At 42.2% G+C, this 23,948-nt stretch overlaps 4 protein-coding genes across 7 annotated transcripts; 1 reads left to right on the plus strand and 3 right to left on the minus strand.

Moving 5' to 3' along the window:
* Positions 1-2,764: 2,764 nt before the first annotated feature.
* On the minus strand, positions 2,765-4,577 carry LOC131881213 (carotenoid-cleaving dioxygenase, mitochondrial-like). Its single transcript, XM_059228003.1, has one exon. It carries the CDS (start codon positions 4,519-4,521, stop codon positions 2,971-2,973), a length of 1,551 nt encoding a protein of 516 aa, XP_059083986.1. The 5' UTR covers positions 4,522-4,577; the 3' UTR covers positions 2,765-2,970.
* Positions 4,578-4,825: 248 nt separating this feature from the next.
* Positions 4,826-7,175, minus strand: LOC131881208 (uncharacterized). Of its 2 annotated transcripts, none has more exons than XM_059227996.1 (3): positions 6,925-7,175; positions 6,671-6,857; positions 4,826-6,499 (listed from the first exon to the last, which is right to left on the minus strand). In XM_059227996.1, exons 1-3 carry the CDS (start codon positions 7,171-7,173, stop codon positions 5,256-5,258), a joined length of 1,680 nt encoding a protein of 559 aa, XP_059083979.1. In that variant the 5' UTR covers positions 7,174-7,175; the 3' UTR covers positions 4,826-5,255. The 2 variants fall into 2 exon arrangements, with proteins under 2 accessions (XP_059083979.1, XP_059083978.1); XM_059227995.1 differs by having other exon boundaries at positions 4,828-6,586.
* A 1,746-nt stretch (positions 7,176-8,921) lies between these two features.
* Positions 8,922-17,832, minus strand: LOC131881214 (protein ABHD11-like). Of its 3 annotated transcripts, XM_059228005.1 has the most exons (5): positions 17,713-17,832; positions 17,146-17,424; positions 16,925-17,064; positions 9,557-10,246; positions 8,922-9,441 (listed from the first exon to the last, which is right to left on the minus strand). In XM_059228005.1, the coding sequence occupies exons 4-5, from the start codon at positions 10,048-10,050 to the stop codon at positions 8,952-8,954; spliced, it is 984 nt and encodes a 327-aa protein (XP_059083988.1). In that variant the 5' UTR covers positions 10,051-10,246; positions 16,925-17,064; positions 17,146-17,424; positions 17,713-17,832; the 3' UTR covers positions 8,922-8,951. The 3 variants fall into 3 exon arrangements, with proteins under 3 accessions (XP_059083988.1, XP_059083989.1, XP_059083987.1); XM_059228006.1 differs by lacking the exon at positions 17,713-17,832 and having other exon boundaries at positions 9,557-10,031; positions 10,123-10,246; positions 16,925-17,162; XM_059228004.1 differs by lacking the exon at positions 17,713-17,832 and having other exon boundaries at positions 16,925-17,167.
* An 85-nt stretch (positions 17,833-17,917) lies between these two features.
* Positions 17,918-20,278, plus strand: LOC131881210 (venom carboxylesterase-6-like). The gene is made up of 3 exons (XM_059227997.1): positions 17,918-18,526; positions 18,611-19,471; positions 19,570-20,278. The coding sequence occupies exons 1-3, from the start codon at positions 17,982-17,984 to the stop codon at positions 19,883-19,885; spliced, it is 1,722 nt and encodes a 573-aa protein (XP_059083980.1). The 5' UTR covers positions 17,918-17,981; the 3' UTR covers positions 19,886-20,278.
* Positions 20,279-23,948: the final 3,670 nt, after the last annotated feature.

The following is a 23,948-nucleotide window of genomic DNA, read 5'->3' on the forward strand; positions in this document are numbered from 1 at the left end:
CTTATCTCCCCCTTTAAAAATTGGAACAATGTGAGCTATCTTTAGTGAAGATGGAAACTTGCCCTGATCCAAGATGCAACGCATCAAGCACGAGAAAACAGGAGCAAGAACCAGTGAGCATCTCATCAGAAACTGAGATGTCACACCCTCAGACCAGGAGAGCTTGAAAGCCTCAAGTCCCTGATAGCCGCTAAAGCATCTTGATCTGTGACTACAAGATCATCTAAATGCTCAACTTGACTGACTTGTCAATCACAACAGACTCATCTTCAGAGCAATGAGCTGTTGCTTCTGAACTCAGTGGGGTTGAAAACACACTGGAGAACTGATCTCTCACCAGAGTGTTTCATTTTTTTCTTAGAGTGCGCATAAGAGAAAAAAGCCTTCGGATTCGACCTGACCTCCTGAACCACCTTACCTTGTTTGTAACTGGTCATATTCGATGAAGGCCTTACCCTGAACTATGTAATATCTTTTTGGAGACTACCCACAATTACTGGCTTCAAAGCGCTCTTCAGCCCTCATGCGGTCACAATATTTGACAAACAGTTCCAAAAATGTTAGACATCTGAAAAGGGGGAGTAAAAGCCATTTTCTTTACTTCGTGACTTTGTCTGAACCACCTGTATCTTTAATGTCCATCATGTTGGTTCACTTCGAAATATGACCAAGATGATATTGACATGCGTTTGCACATTGAAACCTTGGCCACATTTTTGAATTGAATTAACATCTTTATTTCAAAAACAGATGGTAAATCTTGTGGAGATCTACATTTGCTTATTGAAAACAATAGATTTAGCCCTTTTTCAGACGTCTAACATTTCCGAAATTATTTGTCAATTTTTTTTATTGTTTATTGTTCACCCACTCATGCATCAAAAGATGAAAAGAGTGAAGTTTATTGTAAAAGGGGTCAATGAATGAAAATCAAAGGCGAGAAAAAGACAAGAATGAGATGACTGTGGCATTAAGTGTGAACATCAAGGGCACAAGTTTCAAGCGTCGCTTAAAACGTGAGGACGTTTGGCGCACTTGGATGGGTAGAGGATTCCACATGTGTTCAAATATACAAACAAGTTTCCCGCAAATCGGCCTGCTCTTGGCCGTAGCAACTCTGAGCCACTTTTCGAATTAAATTAATAAGATAAGAAACGTAGATTTCTTCTATTAAAGGTAGGCCATTTTTATATGGTGTCAAAAGCTTTTGTAGCTGACCAAGAGCTGGCCAAAAATTTGAAGTTCATGTATTGTTTACTACATAGATAACTTTGACCATGTTTCCTAAGTTCCCTAAGCATAGGCTTGGGCTCAAACTTGACCAAACTCATCTATTCAACAAGATCTTGTGGTTGTATGAAGTGCTTATTTTGAAAAAGGTGAACGGTTTAAGAAATACGAAATTTTGGCTTCCGTTCGCAGTCCGCATCCCTAGAAGTCCGTGGCCAAGTTTATTTATTCAACAAGATCTTCTGACCGTATCAAGTGCTTATTTGGAAAAAAAATGAACGGATTAGAAGATAAGAATATTTTACTTCTGTTCACAGAGCACATCTCTGCATAAAAATCTTTTGAACAACTCCACTTGCCTAAAGTAATCAGCTTGTCCAGCACAACTCCTGTTCAGCTGAAGAATCCTTGTTCTTCAGTTTTCTTTGGAACATACTAGCTCAGGCCTTTAAGCAACTATGCAAACTTTGCTCATCATTTGATAGCACAAATAATAAGAATAATAAGGTGACAAACAATTTAGGCTCGCGTACATAGTATAGGGCATCAAAGTAAACTTTGTCCTCATCAAGCTTCGAAAAATTGGATGTGACTGCTGTTATGACGTCACGAGAGGACAAAATGACGTCGACCATTAATTTGCCAAGGCATTGATGAATACGTTTTGCGGATTTCCTGACCGCGCTACTATAAATGTAATCCCAAACAGTTCTGTTGAACTCATTAATGACAAATTAGGCATGTTTTTATTTCGTTAAGTAATCTGAATCAGCTTCGATTTGCACTCAGCCAAGTTTTGAGACCATTGCTGTTTGACATCGGTTGTTGTTTACTCGTATAAAATGAGATATCGTTATTCCCTCAATGAAAGTACGGGTTTTCATACCACTCAAGACAAACATAACAATGACGTCAAACTGCACTGCTCTTACAAAACTTGATCAATTTACCAACTTAAAGTTTTGCAAGTATATTCAAAGTTTTGTAAGTATGCTTTACTTATGATCTATTGGCTCTAACATATTCATTTTTGTTGCACTGAAATACTATTGAAGCCAGATTTGGCCTTTTGTCACGGTCACTAGCCGTCTACGCCTAACCAATCCCAGCCGGCCATTTGTTTTGAACCAACCACTATCCAGCCTTTACCTCTTAAATAATCCTTGACCGCTCACCCGCTCACATTTCCAGTTGAAGAAGAGGATTGCTTCGTTCAAGTCCATCTTAAGTTGTATAGTTGTTGTTTGTCAGTACGCTCCTTATTTAATGAATGGATGTCTGAATTTTGGGCTGTCTTTGCGATTGTGGGTGTTGGTATTTGTTATGGTACATATGTCTTTGCATAGGCCGTTTTTTATCCGACAATCATCTCTTTTCGCTGTTTTGTAATTCCACGGGGATAACATTTGATTTTTGGACAGGTTTTCGTAGCCCTGCTACTCCCGACGAAGATTAGGACCTGCACTATTCTTGTGCCAATTTCAGACATATATTGACATCCTCTGATTGCATTGCCTAAGCCCGACTCCATATGCAACTTGTTTGGCCGATATATTTGATGTGCATTTATTGATGAATGTTTGATTACTGTTTTTTATGACATTTATACCTTAGTATGATAATCTGATTCAATGGTGCAATTTACCAATTGAGAGGTTGGGGGAACACTCAAGTCGAATCGAATCAAGAGCTCTAAGCTTAAATAACGCAACTCGCCAATTATCGTCAGGGCAACCTCGTTCAGTTCTTGTAGAACGAGGCATGGCTGGCGAAGGCAATGGTGTCATCAAATTTGCACCTGGCCACTTCACTCATGTTTCTGGCATCCAAGAAGACGACAAAATCTTTGTGGTCCGCCCGGACGTCTGTCACCGAGGCCATAATGATACCGTCATCCTCGTCTGAGGTGGATCTCCCCTCCTCTGAGCTGACAGGTCTGGGCAGGAACATAGCTTCAGCTGGGTGACAGAACTCTTCCTCCTTCCAGGAAGTGGACTCACCGGTGTCCATGTTCACTTTCGTAATGGCATTGGCAAAGAATCCCCGGTTCACGGAATTAATCCAACCAATAACGTACGCAAACTTATACTTGCGTCCTCGAACTTGTGGGTTCAAACTTGGATGCTCGCAACCAGTTTCAGGAACCACTGCATGGGGTGTCAACCAAGTGATGTCCCCCTCCTGACTGGCCAAGGCTGTCCCGTAGTTGGAAGTAGATCCCCCGGCCAAGGGGAGAACGTACCTTTGGATTCGGCTCTCGTCTTTGATTTCAAACTTACCAGACTTCAGTTTCTCCAAGGACATCTGGTGGAGGATATCAGGTGAATCATAGGTCAGTAAATCCACGACCAGGTTACCGCAGTCATCCTCGAACGTGTTGATATGATTGAGGAAGAAGAATGGCTTGCGAGACTTGAAGGTCAGATCGAGTCTGTTTCCGGTAGACCGTTCGATGACATGAAATTGGTTGCATTCTTCCGGCATCCATTCCAAGCAATTGAAGAAAGAAATTCCCTTGATCTTGCTCGAAATCAGTTTCATACTATTGGCCACCCAAGGCTGTTCAATGAACACGAAATAATTTTCAGACATTCCAAAAGAGTGGTAATAGGAGAAGTAGGTTTTCATTCGAGAAGGCAGGGTAGCAACAGTCTGAGCCGACGAAAGAATCTCCTTCGGGTTTTGACTGTCCGAAGCCGGGAACTTTAAGATATGATACTTAATTCCGGTCAGAAACGTCCCACTGATATTATAGACGTCTCCATTATGATCCGTGATGGGTCTGCCACTGGCAATATTCACCAAGGAGCTCATGTCAATCTTATCTCCGGTGGCCAAACTCACAGGGTCGACAATTCGAAGCAAAGATGTCTCTGTGGCGGCCACGTATAGCCCGCCCAATTTATAGATGGAACAAGCACAGTTGTCCGTCATCTCACCCGGTATGATGGAGGAGACCAAGCGAGACATGACGTTCTTGTCCGGATCCGAGGCACTGGGGGTACCATATTCAGTGATGATGAGCTTTCCATTGGCCTTGGCTTTTTGGTAGGCATCTGATTGGAGAAATCTCTTCTTCAGGAACACAAGTTTCTTTGATTGGTCGATTTGAAAGGATTGGAGAATTGCCATTCCATCGAACCAGTGGCGAGCGTTCTCCTTTTCAAACTCCCATTGACCAACAGGTCCATTGTAGATCAAAGTGCCTTGCACCCATTCGGGAAGATGGCCTACGATGGGCCCCGAACTATCGCCTTCGGTGGCATTTTCAAACAACTTAGAATAGGACATTGGAAATTGTAGTTGTGATATTCTCGGATGTGAGAGAGCAACTGAGAATCAAGCATTTCCATGCCCGAAAGAAGGGAATGAAGAAGACCTACGAGAAAGTCAGGGGCCTTGACTGGGTACATGGTACCACTGGCACTCGCTCACGTAAGAAGGTTGATGATGATGTCAGAAGGAGATAGGGAGAGAGAGAGAAAGAGAGACCACCTTGGGTTAATACGAGAGGTCTCTTTCACCTTCCTCTCTTAAATTCTCTCCATGTGTCCTTCACTAATACGCCCCTCACTCCCTTACGTTCCTCGGTATCTCTTAACCGATTCGAGGTTAAGCACTAAAAGGTCTTGGAGGAGAGCGATGTGTTATGCAAGTTGTTCCAATTCATAGACCTCTATTAAAAAAGCGTCGAGGAAAAGTATCATCAAGACGGGCAGAGTTTACTCAAAGTGGACATTTCCGATATTGTGGAGACCATCCGTTATACTGTTTTACCAGCCGAGTTGTCGGTTGTTTGACATCCAATGTCCTAGAACTCTATGGTTCAGTCGATCTTTGAAGGGCAACCTTTCAAGTGCTTTCATTTCTCCAGGAGCGGGAAGACATAACAAGACGTGAATCCCAAAAAAATAATGACACAAACGAAAGAGGGGAGTTTTTATGCATTTTTAATGACTTGCTTGAATTAAGAGCATTTCGATACCAGGCATTACAATTACCAATGTGTCATGGCAGAGATCAACTCATCCTAAAAGATTTCGTACCAAGGCACCAATGCGAGAGGCTTTTCTCTTTGGCTGTTTGCTCTTGGCTTGTTTTTTCTTCTTGCCCTTTAGTGCCACTAATTTCCCTTGCCTGTTACGCTTCCGATGAGGTCGTTGAATCACAGGTGTCTTTCTCGATGGTAACGCTTGTGGCAAATAGGGTGGGCCCGGTAGGAAGGCGGGGATTTCCGCGAAATAGTCCTTATTTTCCCCAGAGGCCGGATAGGATTGACGAATCAAGTGATATTTTAAGAGAGGTTGCGGAGGGGCTGGGGCCGGGGTGTTATGGCGGGGTGGATCTTGATAGATAACGGTTTGAGCCTGGGGTAGGGAATGGTGGTGGTTTGGATTAAAGTTGTAGGTATCAGCGAGGGGTTTGGATCCAGCCGACGAAGACACGTACAATGGAGGAGCCTCATCAGGGTTGTCGAATAAATGCTTCGGATAACGATGTTGTTTGTAGTGGTGCCTGCCGTTAGCAATGTGAGTCATTGGTGGAGGAGCTGAGGGTCCTGTTCCACTCCCGGGGCTCAACCCAGATGTGGGATGGATGTCCTCATAAAAGAGGGTCGGGTTGGAATGACGCTGACCCTCCAAGCCAAATGAGCTGTGGTGCCCGGCAACATGGTTTTGGATTGTATGAGGATCAAATGAATCAAAAGAGTGTTGAGAATGACTGAAATGGCGGTGGTGGTGGTGGGAATGTGGTGAAATTGGGGTTGGTGATTGTGGTGGGAATGGGATAGAAGAGGAAGAAGAGTGGGCGTGGTTTGAAAAAGGTGTTAGAGCTAAAGAGGTTGGATGTTGGTGCCTGCTCAAAGAGTAATAGTTACTAATGGAATATTGAGGAATAGTTTGCAGTATGATGGGAGCCTTGGTCTCGGCTTGGAATTGAGGCTGATACTCTTCGTAGATGTGATGAGTGAACTCCAATTGGCCTCGCGACAGTTTGGTCTCATTTTTCTTGTTCTTCCTGTCTTGCTCTTCGGCCTCCATTTTTTTCCTTTCTTGTTCTTGTGCCTCCATTTCCGCCTTTTCTTTTTCTTCCTCCTCTTTTTTCATGCGCTCTAGTTCCTCAGCCAGCATCTTCTCTTTTTCCTCTTCCTCTTTCTTCATGCGCTCTAGTTCCTCAGCCAGCATCTTTTCTTTTTCCTCTTCCTCCTTTTTCTTCCTTTCCAGTTCCTCAGCTAACATCTTTTCAGCCTCGTCCTCTACATCTTCCTCTTCATAATCACAAATGGTATTATTATTGAGGTCTTCGCATTCGTATATACCTGGCTGAGCTGATTGATATTGATTTGTCGATTGACCTAAGCAAAACCTCGTGGTGAATTCATTCCCACGGAAAGTGCGCCTTAACCAAAATGCTCAACCCAAACCAATTGCATACATACCTCTACATAGTGAGCAGAATTGTCGACAATAAGGATTCTGACAACACACATATCCTTTGATGCACCCAGGCTCGATGGGATAGAAGCGCTTGTTTCGAGCATATTCCCTCACGTCATATTCGTCCAAGGCCTGCTTCTCTGCATCTTGGAAGTTGAATTGGTTCAAATATGATCGTCTGTCGCTGGTCTTGGAGGGGACAGACTCGGGTTTACAATGCATCTGAAGAAACACGGTTTCAATTGTAGAGTCGTACCTTGGGTCGGATTGCTTTACGTTTCTGAAGGACTGGCTTGGGATCTTGGATTGAGGTAATCTGACTGGGCCTTTTTGTCTCCTCAGGGGCTCGCATTGAGGATCGTTCCAACGTTGTAACGGCCAACTTCTCAAACTCGGGTTGAGAGACGGTTGGAGGGGACTCCTTGGATCTCCTTTCACTGGCCACGGCAATGATACAAAACGTCCACAAAAGGAACAGAAGCACTCCTGCCAATGAGATATTCATAGTTGCTCTGTTCATGGTGGAATGAGATGCTTAGAGTACAACCTCGCTCATTTAAATCCATTCCTGACTTGATCTGCTTCCCTCTTGTCTAGGTCTCAAGTAAATGATGATCGTTGTAATTTGTGTAGGACATGCAGCGGCGCTTTGTCGTTGTTTTATTGTTGTGGCGAATGAAATGGTAAAGCATATTTTGGCCAATTGGGGTCATGAGATAATGACTCCAGGTTTATTGGGAAAGAAAGAGGTGAGCCACTTTCATCCACGATTGACTTTACTTGGTGATTGCCAAGAGATCATCGAAGAAACTAGTTGAAATTTTCTTCCCCTTTCAACAAGGATTGACTTGACGGCGTTCAAAACAGTTGGGAAGGGGAATTCTTTTCTTTATTTGAAAGTTGCGATGCAAATATTCTCGGAGTCATACAGCCTTGTTGCTCTCTAAATCTTCATCAATCTCATTTGAACAAAAGTTTGAAAATGCATTGATCAATAAAGCAAAATGTTAGTCGGGTATGAATTATACCTGCATACAGACATTTCTTTCATGACACCCACTTTGATGTGGATTCTATTTAGGTATTTGCTTAGGCAATGTTTTTTTCATGTTCTTAATTTACAAAGAAACTACAAATATCACAAGGTGTTTTAACCAGATTTCCGTTCTCATGTTTTTGACTTATAACCACATAAGTGCAAAATATTTACGTGTGAAAGTCATTTTCATAAACTTCCAAACGGGTGGAATAACACAACCTTAATATTTGATGTGTTCAACTTTTGTAATGGTAACGGATGGTAACAAGTATGAGGAAAAGAGAGTCCTCATTTCTATTAGGAGTGGCTTTACGGCACCTCTTCTAGGCGCCCGACAAAAATAGTTGAGGTAAGAGGTAAGACTGCAATACTAATTTCAACCAATCCGATCGACAATTTTTTGACCTGCCCACCAAATAGTTATATAGTTACTTTTACGCCATGACATGACCAAGAGTCGCAATAAAGATTATTATTATTATAAAAAACACTAAAAGTCGAGCGAGCTCTTCTTTGTTGCTCATTGTTTTTGGCGTTCAAGTAACAAGACATTTTACCAAACACCCATTTCCACGGTATATAGAAAAGCAGATTTACGTGAATATGGTTCTAATCGGGCACCCTGATGGTGATCATTTCATACTTGATGAAGGACTTTTTTTGCTCCAAAACCCGGCAATATCCTTGATCCTTACCCATTGTAACGAAAGGTGAATGAGAGTCCAGATCATGGCTATTCTTCAGAAGGGTTGTATATCTCCTCCTTATAACCAATTAATTGGTTTCTGAAGATGAAATATACCTTTTGATATAATACCTTACAAAATGAGATCATGCCAGAAAGCATCACACCAAATGGAACGGGGTGATTTATAAGTGCGACTTTTAAGTTGCACACCTTAGCTTATGAACGAACTGAACAAGATCAAAAAGATCATGTTTCTGAATGTTTTTCCTTACGCAGAAGATCCCGGATGCCTGACAAACGGTCTTGAATATTTGCAGGAATTCTTTGACGCTGTTTGACATGTGGCCGTAGAAGACTTTGGCTTCATGCGATAATTTCATCAGTGATATTTTCTACGTGTCAGAAATAGATGAGTTTAGATATATTTATTCATGAATGTAATATCTATCAATATGTTTCGTCGTTTCGTTCTTGATCAAGTACATGTTTGCAAGTATTTGACTAATCGCAATCATGAAATACAAAATGAGTAGGCGTACGCAGTGACAGTGTATATTCATAAAAAATCTACTAGTTTCCGCAAAAATTCCTCTGGATTATCCACATGCACAAAGTGTCCGGCATCGGCGACATAATCAAATACAGCTCCAGGAAAGTGACGACGGATGAGATCGTGTCCATCACGAGGAATATAATTGGACTTGGCCCCTCCCAAGAAAAGCGTTGGTTTTCCGAATGGAACCCATTGCTCTTGGCCCGGAACCCTTACCAAATCCTTTTCAAAGTGCGCTTCAAAGAGGTGGACATCAAACGACCACGAATATTTGAATTTTCCCTCGTCTTCCGAGCTTTGGGTTAAGTTCATCAAGAGCCAAGATCGAAGTGTTTGGTCACCCATGGAGCGGGCTAAAATCCGATCCACGATCGCCTTGGCTTGGTTGAACGAAGCAGAGTCAGGAATAGCTTGAAAGTCGACATTGGCCAAGGCCTGGAGGAAATTGTTCATCCTCTTGATACCGCCTCGAGTGGTTGGATGCACGCACGAACTGTCCAAAGCCACCAACCGATAAAAGAACATAGGAACCTACTGGTCAATATAAATTGTGATCTACAGAATATCACATGAAATGCTTAGAATTGGCTTCCACAAGGCTTCCTTACTGTTTGATTGGCGCAGACTCCAACAATGCCAAGAGCATTGCAGTCCTTCCTCCTAAGCTGTGTCCAATGAGCGTGATATCGTTCAAGTCCAGGTCGTGACACAATCGCCTGAGATCCGCCGCCAAATGAGGATATGTGATGGGTCCCAATTTGGGGCTCTGGCCGTGATTACGGGCATCGGGGACGAGGACCATCCTTTCCGTTCGATTGGCGATGAGACGGGCTAAAGTGCTCCAGTTCTGAGCACAACCGAGCATCCCGTGGCAAATCACAATGGGACCTTTGGATGGGGCCGATGCCTGATCAGGGGGAGCACGGGTAGCACGGGTAGCACGGGTAGCACCATCACTGGGCTCGAAGGTCAAGTAATTCAGGGCAACAGGATGTAACTGGCTCCAGTCTCTTAAGCTAGAGCTGTGTATGGCAGTATTATGAACACAGCGTCTGGCAACCAAAAATCCTCGTTGGACCCACGCTAGTTTGAAAAGGGACATGATTGACAGAACTCTGAAGTGTGCATGTAAAAAAAAAATACATGGTTCACACGGAGGGTTTGTTTCTCTTACGCAAGCTCAAAATTTAATGCGTCGCAACCTCGGGTGAAGGAAAGCTTGAAATGATGTCGCCGGTGCCAAAGTAAAGTGGCGCCATCTGATGCCAGCGCCATCTGGGAAATCTGCCACTGTTGAACTGAGACCCAGAAAGCAGGAGCATGTTACATTGAACAAGGACAAAAGCAAAGCATTAGGCATATTGAATGTTATTGAGAAGAAGTTCATGGTAAAAATAACCCAAATACGTACGTTTGTTTCAATAGAGGCATTGTTTGAAGATATTAATTTTAAACAGTTCATGATTCTGATATTTTCAAATCCATTGAATGACAAAACTGACAGTATTCTGTTCAAAATTTGCATGATTGAAAACAAAAACTCTGCATTAAAAAAAAATGTGAAAGCTCGCATAATTTCTTAAAAGAAATACTGAACCAATTCAATGTTTTTTTGCTAAAGCTTTAATACTTTTATCATTCCAATGGACGTGATTTTTGTGTGAAATATAATAATACCACAGTAAGATGGTGTGAAGAATCCCAAGTTATGTGTAGCAGTTTTCACAAAGATTGAGGGATGTTTGAATTGAAATTAGAAAACAAACCCTATTGGAGTTCTATTTTCAAGTTAGGGATTTCATGTCAGATATATTTTACCTTACTAGATTCTACTCATTTTGGTAGCATAATAGTTTATTCATCAATTTCAATTATATTGGCGTTTATGTTTGTAGCTAAAATAATATGAAAACACAATTGGGAAAAGTACAATTTTTTATAATAAAGATAACCCTAATTTTCAACTCACAAATATATATTATGTAAGTATTCTTTTATTTTTGCTGTCGCACAAAGAAACATTGGGAATTGATTTTGTTGAATGGAGTGTATCATTTTCCTTACCAATTCCTTTGAGACATAATTGGACATTTTTGTTTAGTCTAAAATAATGCAAACTGAACTTTTAAATGCAAGCATGATTTGATTTAATCAATGTACATAATAAAAGCTGCCCATAACATGTAGCGCATGATCGTCACGAGTGATAAAGTATCGAATGGTTTAAGGAGATGCAAGAGTTTTTTTTTATTTTCAAAAAGTTCCGTTTAGAATAATGTACTGACCGCCCTTTACGTCAGAAAACCGAACACCTACCTCATCCCTTTCAACTCCGGGTCACAGGCTTTATAGGTCGTTCTGGTTTTGAGTTCTATGATATACTAATCTGAGGTCTTTTCCAAGATGATGGTTTACAAAAGTTGTTCCTTTTGTATTCATAGCAATAAAAATCGTTACTAAAAGTGTTGGCATTTGCATAAACGCTAGTTCAGTGGGTGCCACCGTGTCTGGCTATGGAAGCACTCCAATCTGTAGCTCTGACAGTTCCACCTTACGTTGCAATCCATGATGCAATTTTACACGGAAACAACCCAATCCTACCATTCACGACTCTGTGGCCGAATTTATCTATACGTAACGGATTGATTCTTTTACTTGGTCATCGGGTTGTTGTCCCATCCACCCATCGGCGCGTAAACCTTTCACAACTGCATTCGGCACATCAATGCATAGAAGCAACAAAACGTTTGGCCAGGCAATCAGTGTACTGGCCGGGAATCACTTCTGATATTTGCTCTACAGATGAATCATGCCATACAAGCTAAGAGATACGCCCATCCCTCCCAACTCTACCTTCTTGCGCTGATGACCTTCCGCTAAATGCCATGCATGAATTTGCCATGGACTGGTTTGCACTCAGAGCAAAGCACGTTCTCGTTGTAGTCGATCGTTACAATACAGTAGATCTCCTTGAATATATCAGTGGCCGAGTTCACGCAGGTGTGTCGACACTTTGTCAATCTTCGGTTTCCCTCTTATCTTAGTGGCGTGGGTTGTTCCAATCCTTTCAAAATCTTGGGCACTTGATTGGCGTCTTCCCTCATGCGGTGTTCCTCCACCATGGTTAGGCCCAGCTCGAGAAGATTTTCCTCAAATAACCCTGATGTTCCGTTGATTGTTCGAACAGCTCGTTTTTTTTGCACTTTTTCAAGCTCGTTGCAATCCTTTTGGAACCAGGGAAACCAAGCCTTAACAACAAACTCTAACTGGGGACGCAAGCATGTCTTAAAGATCCCCCAAGACCACTTCTTTCGTTCTCGCTGAGAATGATATATCTACTTGCCCGAAAATGGCGTTGGCTTTTTTGGCAATTGTTCCCCCATGGTGTGATGGCTTCATTTCTTGATGCACCAGTACTCCCAGGTCTTGATGAGCATCTACCTGTCCAATGGGTTTCCTACCAATGAAGTAAGAGCTATGAATTTTATTGTGCCTTACATGCACAACCTTGCATTTGTCGAGGTTAAACTCCATGCGCTTGTCCTCGGCCCATTGAGGTAATCGGTCAGTGTCGCTTTTTTTTAGCACGGTAGGGGTCCCAATAGCACGTACGATTTTGGTGTCGTCTGCAAATGTTCCGATGATAGTTCCCGGAGTGATAGTGTCGGCCAAATCGGATACAAAGATTAGAAAGAGCACTACACCTCTTGTTACATCTTTCCATCCAAATTCCACTCTATATAAGATTAACCTTTGTGTCCGTCTGCAAAGCCAGTCTTTGATCCATCTCAATAATTTTCCATGCGCTTACCAACTAGCTAGGTAAAGGATCTCATGAAAAAAGCCACATGGCTTATGAGACCCCTGGGGAAAAATTCATAATGTCGACGACAAAATCTTTTTCCCGGAATAAATCAATCAAAAGCAAATCAAGTTTTATTCTAGGACTCTTCTTTGAGTCTTTTTATAGATTTCTTTTGGGTTCGATTTACCTTCTTTGGCAAGATTTGTTTCGCAATTGGTCTTACCTCGACTAATGGCACAAATCAGGGATTATTTGGCCGTCCGAGATCGCGTGGGGGGAGAGTACCTAGAAACCCAGGATGATCCAATGATCACCTCGCGAAAAAAACCGACTTGGGTATTGTATGAACATTAATTTTAGTACAAGCTATAACAAGCTTGATTGGCCATTTAAAACGCCTGGGCATTCAACAGGCTACCACGGGCGCAAAAACGTAACTAAATGGAAGTTCTAAAACACACAATGTAAGAGTCTTCTTCTCTTCAATGTGAAGCTTTCCATCAATATCGATATCAGGTTCAAGGGGTCTTGGAGAGTAGGCTTCAATGCATGAGAAAAGGTGAGCGAGGCATGGCTAGGTGCCTGTTCAAGGCGTTTTGTTCTGCAAGTACTGTAACTAAAGTTCTACGCCACGGCACTTTTCGCTTTGTTGGGACATCTATCTAGCTAAGCCTAACGTCAAGCATTAGAACGGGATTTCGATGTATGCCATTGCGAATTTGACCTCAGATTGTTACACAGTATGCCCGCTTCTTCTTTTTGACCTTTCAGCGAAGTGAGTTGATCACCCATAAAGGGTCTTGTTTGCTATTGCAGTCTCTGGGAATTATCGTTTGTTATTTCGCTTATTATTAAGTCAGAGAGTAGCAGAGACGGCCTGACATCTGATATTTGTGTCTTCCAACTAAGGGAAATTCCCGCTTCGTTGTCACAGCCAGCATTATATAGTAACTGAACCTCGTGAATGACCCCTGCGATTTAAACTGTTGAAGCAGCAACTTATTCTGTAAGCAGATATCGCAAAAAAGCTTGAACTTGGCTTCCCTGGGATCGAATCAGGATTCGCAAATTGCAAAGCGGTTACTCTACCACTACGGTACCCCATGCCCGGAAAGCCTTGTATCAAATAACTTTCAGTCCGACTAAGTTCAATTTCAAAGATGAACATTGGCAAAGGTTAGGGGAGCTTTGAGAAGATCATGAAGTTCAAACTTGTTGCATTTCTTGAGGTCAATGAAGTCCTTCCTCCTAGCCAGCACAGGTTCCGAGCATATTTTGGCACGGTTGCCCAACTCATTGAGCATTTAGAGCAGGTCATTGAGGGACTGGAAGGATTCGAGTCAGTTGATGTTGTCTATTTTGATTTTGCCAAGGCCTGTGACAAAGTAGCACATGGCCGTTTAGTTCACAGTTGCCATTATATTGGGATCCAAGGCAAGGTTTTCAATTGGTTATGAAGTTTCATTTGTGGTAGGAAGCAATTGGTTAAGGTCGAGGGATCCCTTAGTAACATACATGATGTCAAGTGACATGGCTTTCAGGACGTCAACGCTCGAGAGAGGGTGCTACAAGATGTGCACAAGACAGCACAAACACCAGAGTACATAAATATATACGTGGACCCGGATTTAACAAAAGCTCAGATTAAAGATGACATGGATATGAGAAAGGAAGCCATTAAGGGAAAGGAGTCGGTAATCGAGGTATGGAGGGTGAAAGCAGTCAAAGGATTGGAATCCCAGTAGTTCAAGACGAGAAATTTATTCATTTTACTTAACTTTTATTTTTACATATTATTTGATCGACCAGCGAATTAGAGTTGGCTTATTTGGCTAACCCTCGGGGGATCTTGCTCTCAAACTAATCGGAGGTTCCCAACCCTCGTTCTCGCTTTGAAAACGACTAGGGAAAGTTAAGTAGCGAGTCTTGATGTCGTGTCCGATTTTGTTTTCGATAAACTTGGACCTAAAAAGTCAGAGATACAAAGCATTTGCGGCATTGGGAAACGTCAAAATACGATTCGGGTCCTCACCCAAAGTGAGATTATCGTCAGTCAACGGTTTGGGAATACGGCTGAATTCACCAAGGTGTACGGAGACATTCAGTGGCTATGCACCATCCGAGGGGGGTTAAGGAACTCCATTCTGAGATTCTTTGATATTCCGACTAGCAAAGTGGACCACGGGCTCTTACTACAGCGTTTAGTTGTCACGGGAAAGTGTTAGGTTTCATAGAAGGGGTTTTAAAAGAGCATTGAAAATACACTAGAAGGGATAATCCGCTAAATAGCATGTCAAATGAATTATTTGGTGTACCACAAGGTAATATCTTTTGGCCTATACTCTTTTATTATCTTTACATCGCCACTGCAGCATCTAGTAACAAGCTCCACTGTGCCTTGTTACGCTGACGACACCAAGTTGGTCTAAGGAAGAATAGTTGACTGCCTTTCAAGGTTAGAAGACGATTTGGAAAACACCAACTCCAATTCATTGCAGGATCAGATATTTTAACGTGCTTGGCCATACCCGCTATCCCGTGGGCAATTCATGTCTCTTAATTTGTTTACCGGGGATTCCGCCCCTTGTATCAGTAGAAAATCCGCCGAAAATCGAAAAATGTTTCTAAAAAAAATCAAAAACAGATTCGATCTAGAACCTCTACCAGACAACCAGAATATTGACCATTGCTATCACAAACCAGTTTTATAACGTCAGCTTAAAAAGAGGCATCAAGTGACCCTTCAGTCTTAACTATTTGCATCCTGTCATGAATGAAACGACGGACTTCTAGATATATGGACTGCGAACGAGCTGCTCGGCAAATCGGCCTGCTCTTGGTCATAACCACTCTGAGCCACTTTTAGAATTAAGGTAATAAAATAAGAAACGTAGATCTCTTCAATTAACGGTAGGTCAATTTTATATCATTTACATGCAAAGTTGATCGTCTCAAAGTTATGTTGTCAAAAACTTGTTTAGCTGACCAAGAGCAGGTCAAAAGTTCAAATTTTATGTAGTGTTTACTACATAACTTTGAACATGTCTCTTGAGTTCCCTAAGCATAGGTTTGGGCTCAAACTTGGCTGAGTTCATCTATTCAACAAGACCTTGTGGTCGCTTGAAGTGCTTATTTGGAATTTGGACTAAGATGAGCGGTTTAGGAAATAGGATATTTTTGTTTCCGTTTGCAGTCCATATCTCTAGAAGTCCGTAATGAAACTTATGAACCTATCAAAACCCTTGCCTTGGACCACAATACCATGAAAGCAAAATGCCGTGATCTACCATGTCTAAGCCCTTGACAAAATCCACATGGACTACATCAACTGACTCATGGCTCTCTAGTCCTTCAATGATCTGTTCTATATGCTCAATCAGTTAGGAAACCCTGCACAGCGATAAAAATACCCTTTAAAGTTTTGACGGAAATACCCAAACACGTCTTGGCATTTTTCTACCTCAGAAAGTCATGTAGGAACAACTTTGATTTTAGGGCTTTATTGTATTCTAGCCCACATAAAGAAACTTACATGTCTAAAAACAAAAACAATGTGGGCATGTTTGATCAAGAGATTAAACTTGTTGAAACTCATTTTTTCCAAAGTCCCATGTTGTTCCACTTTTTCAAAATTTGAGATAAATCGCTTCCCAGTAAAAACGGGGAGGGTTGAGAAAATTCTCTGAAAACCTGATAGGTTTTTTTTTAACTCCTTGCCTGATAAAAATCGCTCAAAACCCGTGTTGGCTAGAATCTTAGCAATATTCAGAAAAGAAGTCGACCTCTTATTTTTTGGCAGCAATTTTACCTCAAATTTTGAAAAATGGAACAATATAGGACAAAATAAGTATCAACGAGATTTTCAACAGGAATTTCGACCAATGTCGTGGTCAAATACGCCCACCATTGTTTCTTGTTTCTTTGTACAATTATAAAAATAAAATCTAAATTTAGAGGTGGTCTTAACAAAGCAAGCCTGGTAATACAATTATGTTATGACAAATAGTCATTGAGTCAGCCTGTGTGTCACATTGTGTGTCACTAGGTATTGAGCTGAGTTTAAACTACAGAAAATTATTCCATTGATGAAAAGAAAGACATCAGAATCCCTGTTAAGAACATGTTATGCACATAAGCCAAGATTATTTCCCATACCATTGCATGAACTTACAGAAACAGCTTTGTTTTTGAGCCACAGAGATAACGAAGCCGAGTGAGTGTTTTGCGAGCCAGCCAGGCAGACGAGTTTTTTAGAGGGTAGACGTCAGCTGAGCGCCTGTATGTATATGGTTTCCGATTGTAGAGGTGCTCCTTTCAATTTGGTGGAGTAGAAGTGTTACATGGTCAGCAATCTTACGGCAGTAGAAAAAACAAAACAGACTCGTTTTTTACCTTTTTACAATGATCGAATCACATCAGCTGTTTGTTTTCGTTGTAGTTTGAATTGCTTCATTTCTCCTCAGTATATCGCTTCAATTTCTCGGACGAAAACCTGTTTCAGATCATGGCTCTAGTGTTCGAAGGCATTACAAAGAAGTTGTGCGGCATTGTATACCCAGACACCTAAATCTGAGCTCTTCCTGATTTAAGCAAACGAAAGTGTGATGGTTGGGGCTAACACCAAATATTGTGCTTTTGACTTTGTTTGAGGGGATAGTGTCTTGTCCTCACCTAAAAGTAAAATGGGATAGTGGGAAAACATGGGTAAAATCCAAAGTCTTTTATGTACCAATTAAGATTGACTTTGGAGCTGAAATGAGATAAAGTTTCATCATAACGTATGCACACAGCATTTCAATTTTTTCTCCTCCCCTTAGTTGGCCCAATCTCAGGTAATTCTTCGAGGCCCACTCTACAGCCTTGCCCATGACTAGCGTGTCATAGATGTGATGGTAGCGTTTAAAGTAGTGCCTTTTTGTGCAATGAATTTCAACGGCAACTTGAATAAGGTTTTCATACTTTATACGGATGTTGTGGTGAATCAGACTTGTGTGGGTTCGAAGCGACAATTGAATCCCAATGATGCGACTCAACTATTCGTCCACGTCAAAAGAGGGAGCATTCTTTCGAGGAGCACAGGTTGTGGGCGATTTACTTCCTCTTCAACAAACAGAACAACATTTTTGAGTCCGAGTGTGCATTGGCTTGAACAGACGAGTCTTAGTCCAAAACATGTTTCCACTCACATTGCATCAAGTTCTAGAGAGTGAGCAAAGAGTAGTGTCAAAATGCAGAATCACGCACATAAGTGGTTGATCATAGTAACTTTTGTACAACAGTGCTTCTCCGTTGACATTGACACCCCTCAAGGACAAATTCGAGGTCTCACGCAAACCGCTCGAAATGGGGACACCTTTGCCGCGTTCTTAGGGATTCCATTTGGTGAGGCTCCCATTGGATCATTGCGTTGGCAAAAACCACGACCTTACCTGAGCTGGGAGGGAGTCCGTGATGGGACGATTCACGGGAACGAGTGCCTTCAAGATGATGTGCACCAACCCTCGATTCAAACAGGTGATGAAGATTGTTTGTTTTTGAATGTTTTCACCAAGCATCCAGGTGATCTGGAAGCCAAAAAGAATGTGATCGTTTGGATCCACGGTGGAGCCTTTATTTTTGGCGGAGCCAAGATCTATAATCCCGAATATATCATGGAGGAAGATGTGGTGGTGGTAGTGATCCAATATCGTTTGAACATTTTTGGATTCCTTTCCACTGAAGATCAAAACGGACCCGGAAACTACGGATTATGGGACCAATTGGAAGCGCTGAGGTAAACGCAATCAAATAGTTCATAGTTCGGTGTCTTCATGATATAACATAGCAGTTTAGATCAAAATTCATTCCTATCTTTCAGATGGGTCCAAAGAAATATTCAGCACTACGGCGGTGACCCTTCAAAAGTCACACTAATGGGCATGAGTGCTGGAGGAGCTAGTGTCCACTACCACATGCTTTCCAAACAATCGCACAATCTGTTTCACAATGCCATATCCCTCAGTGGATCGTCCATGAACTGGTGGGCCCAGATTAGACACCCTAAGAAGTATGCTAACAAGTTAGCCAGTGTTGTAAAATGTGAAAGAGGCAATTCCCTGGAAATGCTGGATTGTATGCGAAATATTCCGGCGGAAAATCTGGCACTCCTACAGAAGAGATTCTTTTTATATAAGTCTGATAAAGCCTATCGAGAGCCTATGAATGTGTTCTCGCCCCGATCAGATCCCGAAGATCTCGAATCCTCCTTCTTGCCACTTCATTCGTTCCAAGCCATGAAGGAGGGTCATATCAATCAAGTACCTTATCTAACTGGCTACACGGAAAAAGAGGGCATTTGGCGAGGAGATTTGCTACTCCCGGAAGAAAAGGATTCTCCCATTTGGGCCGACTATGTAGGCGAGTTCTCAAGAGTGTTTCCATTGTCATTGGGATTGTTCGGAAACACAACAGATAGAGGCAATGATATTGTGGAAAAAATCAAGCGATTTTACCAACTTGACAACCTTAGAGAGGATCATCTGACGGAAGATGCCATTCATAATTTCATAGACGTGCTGAGCGATTCTATGTTTACCTATGGAATTGACATCACGGCAAAACTGCACGCCGAGCGATCGGAAGCACCCACTTACTTCTATTTTCTAAAATACCCGCTGGAACACACTCTGGCAAATTTTGGATCCTCCGGGATCGCTTTGCCCATTTGGGAACCGCTCAAGTAAGTATCCTCCGACCAAAACTTGTCATTTGATTAAATAGATGGGTACTTTTATGGTATATAACTTTAAATATATTGTCTAAATCTACCTATTTCAGATTGGCTTCCCATGGAACCGACATGCTCCTATTATTTAACATGTTCCCAATGTTTGAACCCATGTCAGATAGGAGTGAAAAGGTCTCAAGGGATTTCATCAAAGTTATTTTGGACTTCGCAACTCATGGCAGATCCACCATTCACCACGATTGGAAACCATTACAAGTGGAGAAGCCAAACTATTTGGTGTTCGGCGAACAGTTTCAAGTGGTTCAAGAGGAGCTTCCATTTCAGGAACGAATTCGTTTTTGGGAGTCTCTCAATGTGTTCTGGAATTATGAATTCTCTACATCTAATTGGAGAGACGAACTTTGATTTTCAAAACATTTCTTTTCCTTCCTGAATTGGTTTGGAAAATCGCTCAAGTTGATTTAAGTAAAACGTCGCAGACTTGGTTTAGTGGATAGCGCATGTGAGGGGTCCCCGGTTCGATTCTCCTCCCCGACCTATCTCAAGGAAACTTTTAGACGCTAACCACACCTAACAACGGAGAACCAACCTGATAAGGACAATGTCACTGCCTATTGGAAATAAATTCGACAATGTGACGGCTAGCTTCGTTGGCCGGGCAAGGTTCCCCCTCTGATCCTAGCACTCCAAATACAAAAATACCATGCTGATTTCGAGACAAGCAAGACAAAAGCTTACTTTGAGGTATAGCCGATCCTTATTCATGAAATACAAGTGAAAATTTCCCAAGTTAAATAATGCACCTTTATTGAAAAAAGAAATAAAAATGGTGAAGGATATTTGCCACATTTAGCGAGAATAGTGGTCTGCGTTGGACTGTAGTGGCCTCTGGTATCCATTAGTGGTGTTCCACGCCAATGGTTTTCCGCCAGTGGATCTTTGTCAATGCAAACTTCCTCAAAGACGAAATTCACTATCAATGAACTTACCCATCTTGAACTCCTCCACAGAGATCTCCACCATTATGAACTTCACAATATGGAACCTGCGCCAATGGAGAGTTCAGCCTCATTGAAATCCCCAGTGTAGAGCTCCACCAACAGTGAATTTCCCCAGTTACAAAAATTACCGGCACTTCATTGTTCCAACCGTTGAGCAATGCATGTTTTCTTTTACAAGGACCGGTTTTCAGCGGCATAAAGTTCCCTCCCTCTCCGGCACACAAAGGAAATTAAACGCCACCATTAGAAATCTTATTTCACGGCACTGTGTTCACAAGTGGCCAGAATTTAAATTTCCAGCCCCTTGTGAAGAAAATAGACATTATCTAACACCAAACTTGCCTTTGAGTGGTTTCGAGGGAAAGTCATACCTTTAAAACCGGTTCTTGCAAAAGAAAACTCTTTATTCAATAACGGCGGCGCTCGTTACATGCGGATTATTCAAGTTCGGATCTTAAAAAGTCGACAAGGTCAAGACACCTTGAATGCGTTCGCTATTTCATCATGCCTTCATGTGTGAAGAGAAGCTCGGGCAAGCCCTCATTGCTATGCTCTTCTCTTCAAACTCGACGGCATGAAATAGCCAACGCATACAAGGTGTCTTGACCTTGTCGACTTTCTTCAAGCCTCACTTTTAAAAACTCCAGGCAAAGAATGCCCCCGCAATTGAATAAATGGCTATTCTACCTCAGAAATTCACAGGCAACAATTTTGATTTTATTACTTTATAGTGTTCCAGCCCCCAAAAAACTTACACGTCTAAAAGCATTTTAGAAACTAAAATTTTTAAAAACCTCTTCAATGAAAATTGGGAGCACACTTTGCTAGCACTTGATTATGAATTATAATCTCATCTATTACTCTGGTACTTAGTTACCTGGGATTATGTGGTCAAATTTTGTTGCGTTTATCCCCCTTCTTCCCCATTCTCCTCACCCTGTACCCGCCTTACCCACAGACCAGGACTATGAAACTGCCAGCCAAGGAAATGCCAATATCCCAGCTCAAATCCCCGGCAAACGACCAGAAATAAACTACACCCTGCGTCCAACTGGAAAGTTCCATTAACCAAGAAAGTTCAACCAGCTCTTGAGCCCCCTTCCCCCTGATGATGAATGAATTCCAACAGCCAAAAGCTCGCCCATCTGAACGCCACCCTTACCCAGCTGGTCAAGCACTACATGTGGTTCCATTAACAAGTCAACAAACAGCTGCAGGAGAGAAGCGTCCTCCAAAAGGAGGCTCTGATCTCTTTAACCCAATACGCGGTCACGCAAGCCACTCATAGCATCTACTCTGTTTAGATACCTGGACCAAGGCCCTACACAGTCAAGTCACAGTGGACTTTTTCCACCCTGATATGGTACAAGACGCCCTCAAGGGCATATCCAGTCAAGCAAATGGACCCCTCGGGCTCGCGTTTGAACTTACGGACTTGGAAAAATTCTATAAATTGCCCTGGCACACCGACATTGACAACGGGACCATGCGGGTGGTGGTCACGGTCCCAGTATACAACATCAAAGAAACATTTACTATACACCATCATCTGCCAATGCCGATCATGACTAACCAGGGTCATGAACTAAGACTCACCCATTGCAACCAACACCTGATGATGAATGAAGAAGGCACCCCTTACCAGGAGCTCAACCAACCTGACCTAAACGTGTGCGTCCCATTGAGGCAGCTCCATTTATGTCCCCACTTGAGAGTGCTAGCTAAAACTTCAACTAACACCTGCCTCTACGCCCTGTACCAGGGCGATACAGATCAAATACAACAACATTGTCCTATCAAACTCCAACCCAAGGTCCAACGAATGGAACTCCGTCAGATCGGCGTGCGAAGTTTTCTGCTCTTTGCAAGACACTCAGAAGAGGCCCGTATCACTTGAGCGAACGGGTCAAGAGACGTCAAATACGTAACAGGAGTCACGACCCTGCAGCTACCAGATTGATGTACGTTCATTTCCAAAGAACACTATATCGCCACCGCCCGCAATGGTTGGCTCAGCTCTGAGATAGTAGTAGCTAAACCCCCAAAAATCCTACCATTCGACCTACCCCAACTGGTCGAAGTTCATGAACTTATAACTTATAACTTTATTCATATAACATAACTTGGCACAAGATGGAAAGAACTCTCGCCTCCTTGAGGAGGTTCAACCCGACACACTTGAGGAGAAAACTCGCCTGACCAGTTACCGATCAGAAGTTGTAAGTTGTAGATTGTATAAATAACCACAGAACACCTCACCTCACCTGACGACAGTTTCATGAAATAATCCCGAAGTATACTGGGGAAAGAGCAGAGACCAGGAAGAAGATGTTTCCATTTTGTTTTGAAAATAAGTAAAATGACAGTACGCAATGACAAGCAGTACACACACACCGGAGCCTGAGGAAACAAAAATTGGCTCAGGGAGTATTCATAAAGGAGAAAAAAAGAAAACCACATTCCGTCTTCAAGACCCATCGTCTTGTACATTTGCCTTCAGTCTTTTCTTGAAAACCTTGTTGTTGCATTTATATACCTTATATTTATATACCGGGATACGTGAGTAATTAAAGAGGTGTGGGAAAGCATACCCAGGGAGAGCTTTCATCCACTCTTGACTACACTATGGCTCATAAAGCCATAAACCACGCCTATTGTGAAGAGAGTCGTCCCTTTCAATCCTATAATTATCCGCTTCCCTTACACCCTCCCCCAACATCAGTACCTTTTGTACATGGCTTAAAATCTTGATCTTTCTCAGATCTTCTATTTTGAGCACCTTGAATTTGTGGAATACAGGGCTCGTGTGTTCCCTCCAATGGGCTTTTGCAATCCAACGTACAGCTCTCTTCTGAATTTTGACTGATTTGTCAATTGTCTTCGCTTCTTCAAAGAATTCCAGGCCGTAATCAAATACACTTTGGACAAGTGAATTGTACAGTAGTAGCTTCATTTTTGTTGGAAGATGTTTTCCATGGTGGCTAAAATTAGATAAAGTTCGCTTTAATCTATTTTCTGCATTGGTGATATGGAATGTCCAAGACAATTCATTGTCCAGCCAAAGAGGCGGCTGCTACTGGCTGTGCCATGTATGATTACCGGATGGTGGCTGTTGGCTAGATATTTGTTGTTCTGTGGTGGAGGCATTTATAGTAAGGGAAAATGTCTATGGCGAGTATGATGATGGGAGCATGAGTAATGGTAAACGTAAATTGATATCGTTGACCAGAATATAGCATACAGTAAAAACTGATATTTTCGTCGACCATCCGAGTTAATTACAGAGGCCAACCGATCCCACCTCTTAGTCTTCGGATTCTGTAATAACACATTTTCACCAATGGCCAACCTCTTGAGAATAAACGACCGGCGGTCATAATACTGTTTTGGCTGCTGGTCACTCTCTTGTTTGTTTTGATCGGACTGGTTGGTGTTGGCCGGAAGTTCGGGCCTCAGAGCTCGTCCAT

Source organism: Tigriopus californicus, chromosome 5, assembly GCF_007210705.1.
Source record: "Tigriopus californicus strain San Diego chromosome 5, Tcal_SD_v2.1, whole genome shotgun sequence".
NCBI classification, from domain to species: Eukaryota; Metazoa; Arthropoda; class Copepoda; order Harpacticoida; family Harpacticidae; genus Tigriopus; species Tigriopus californicus.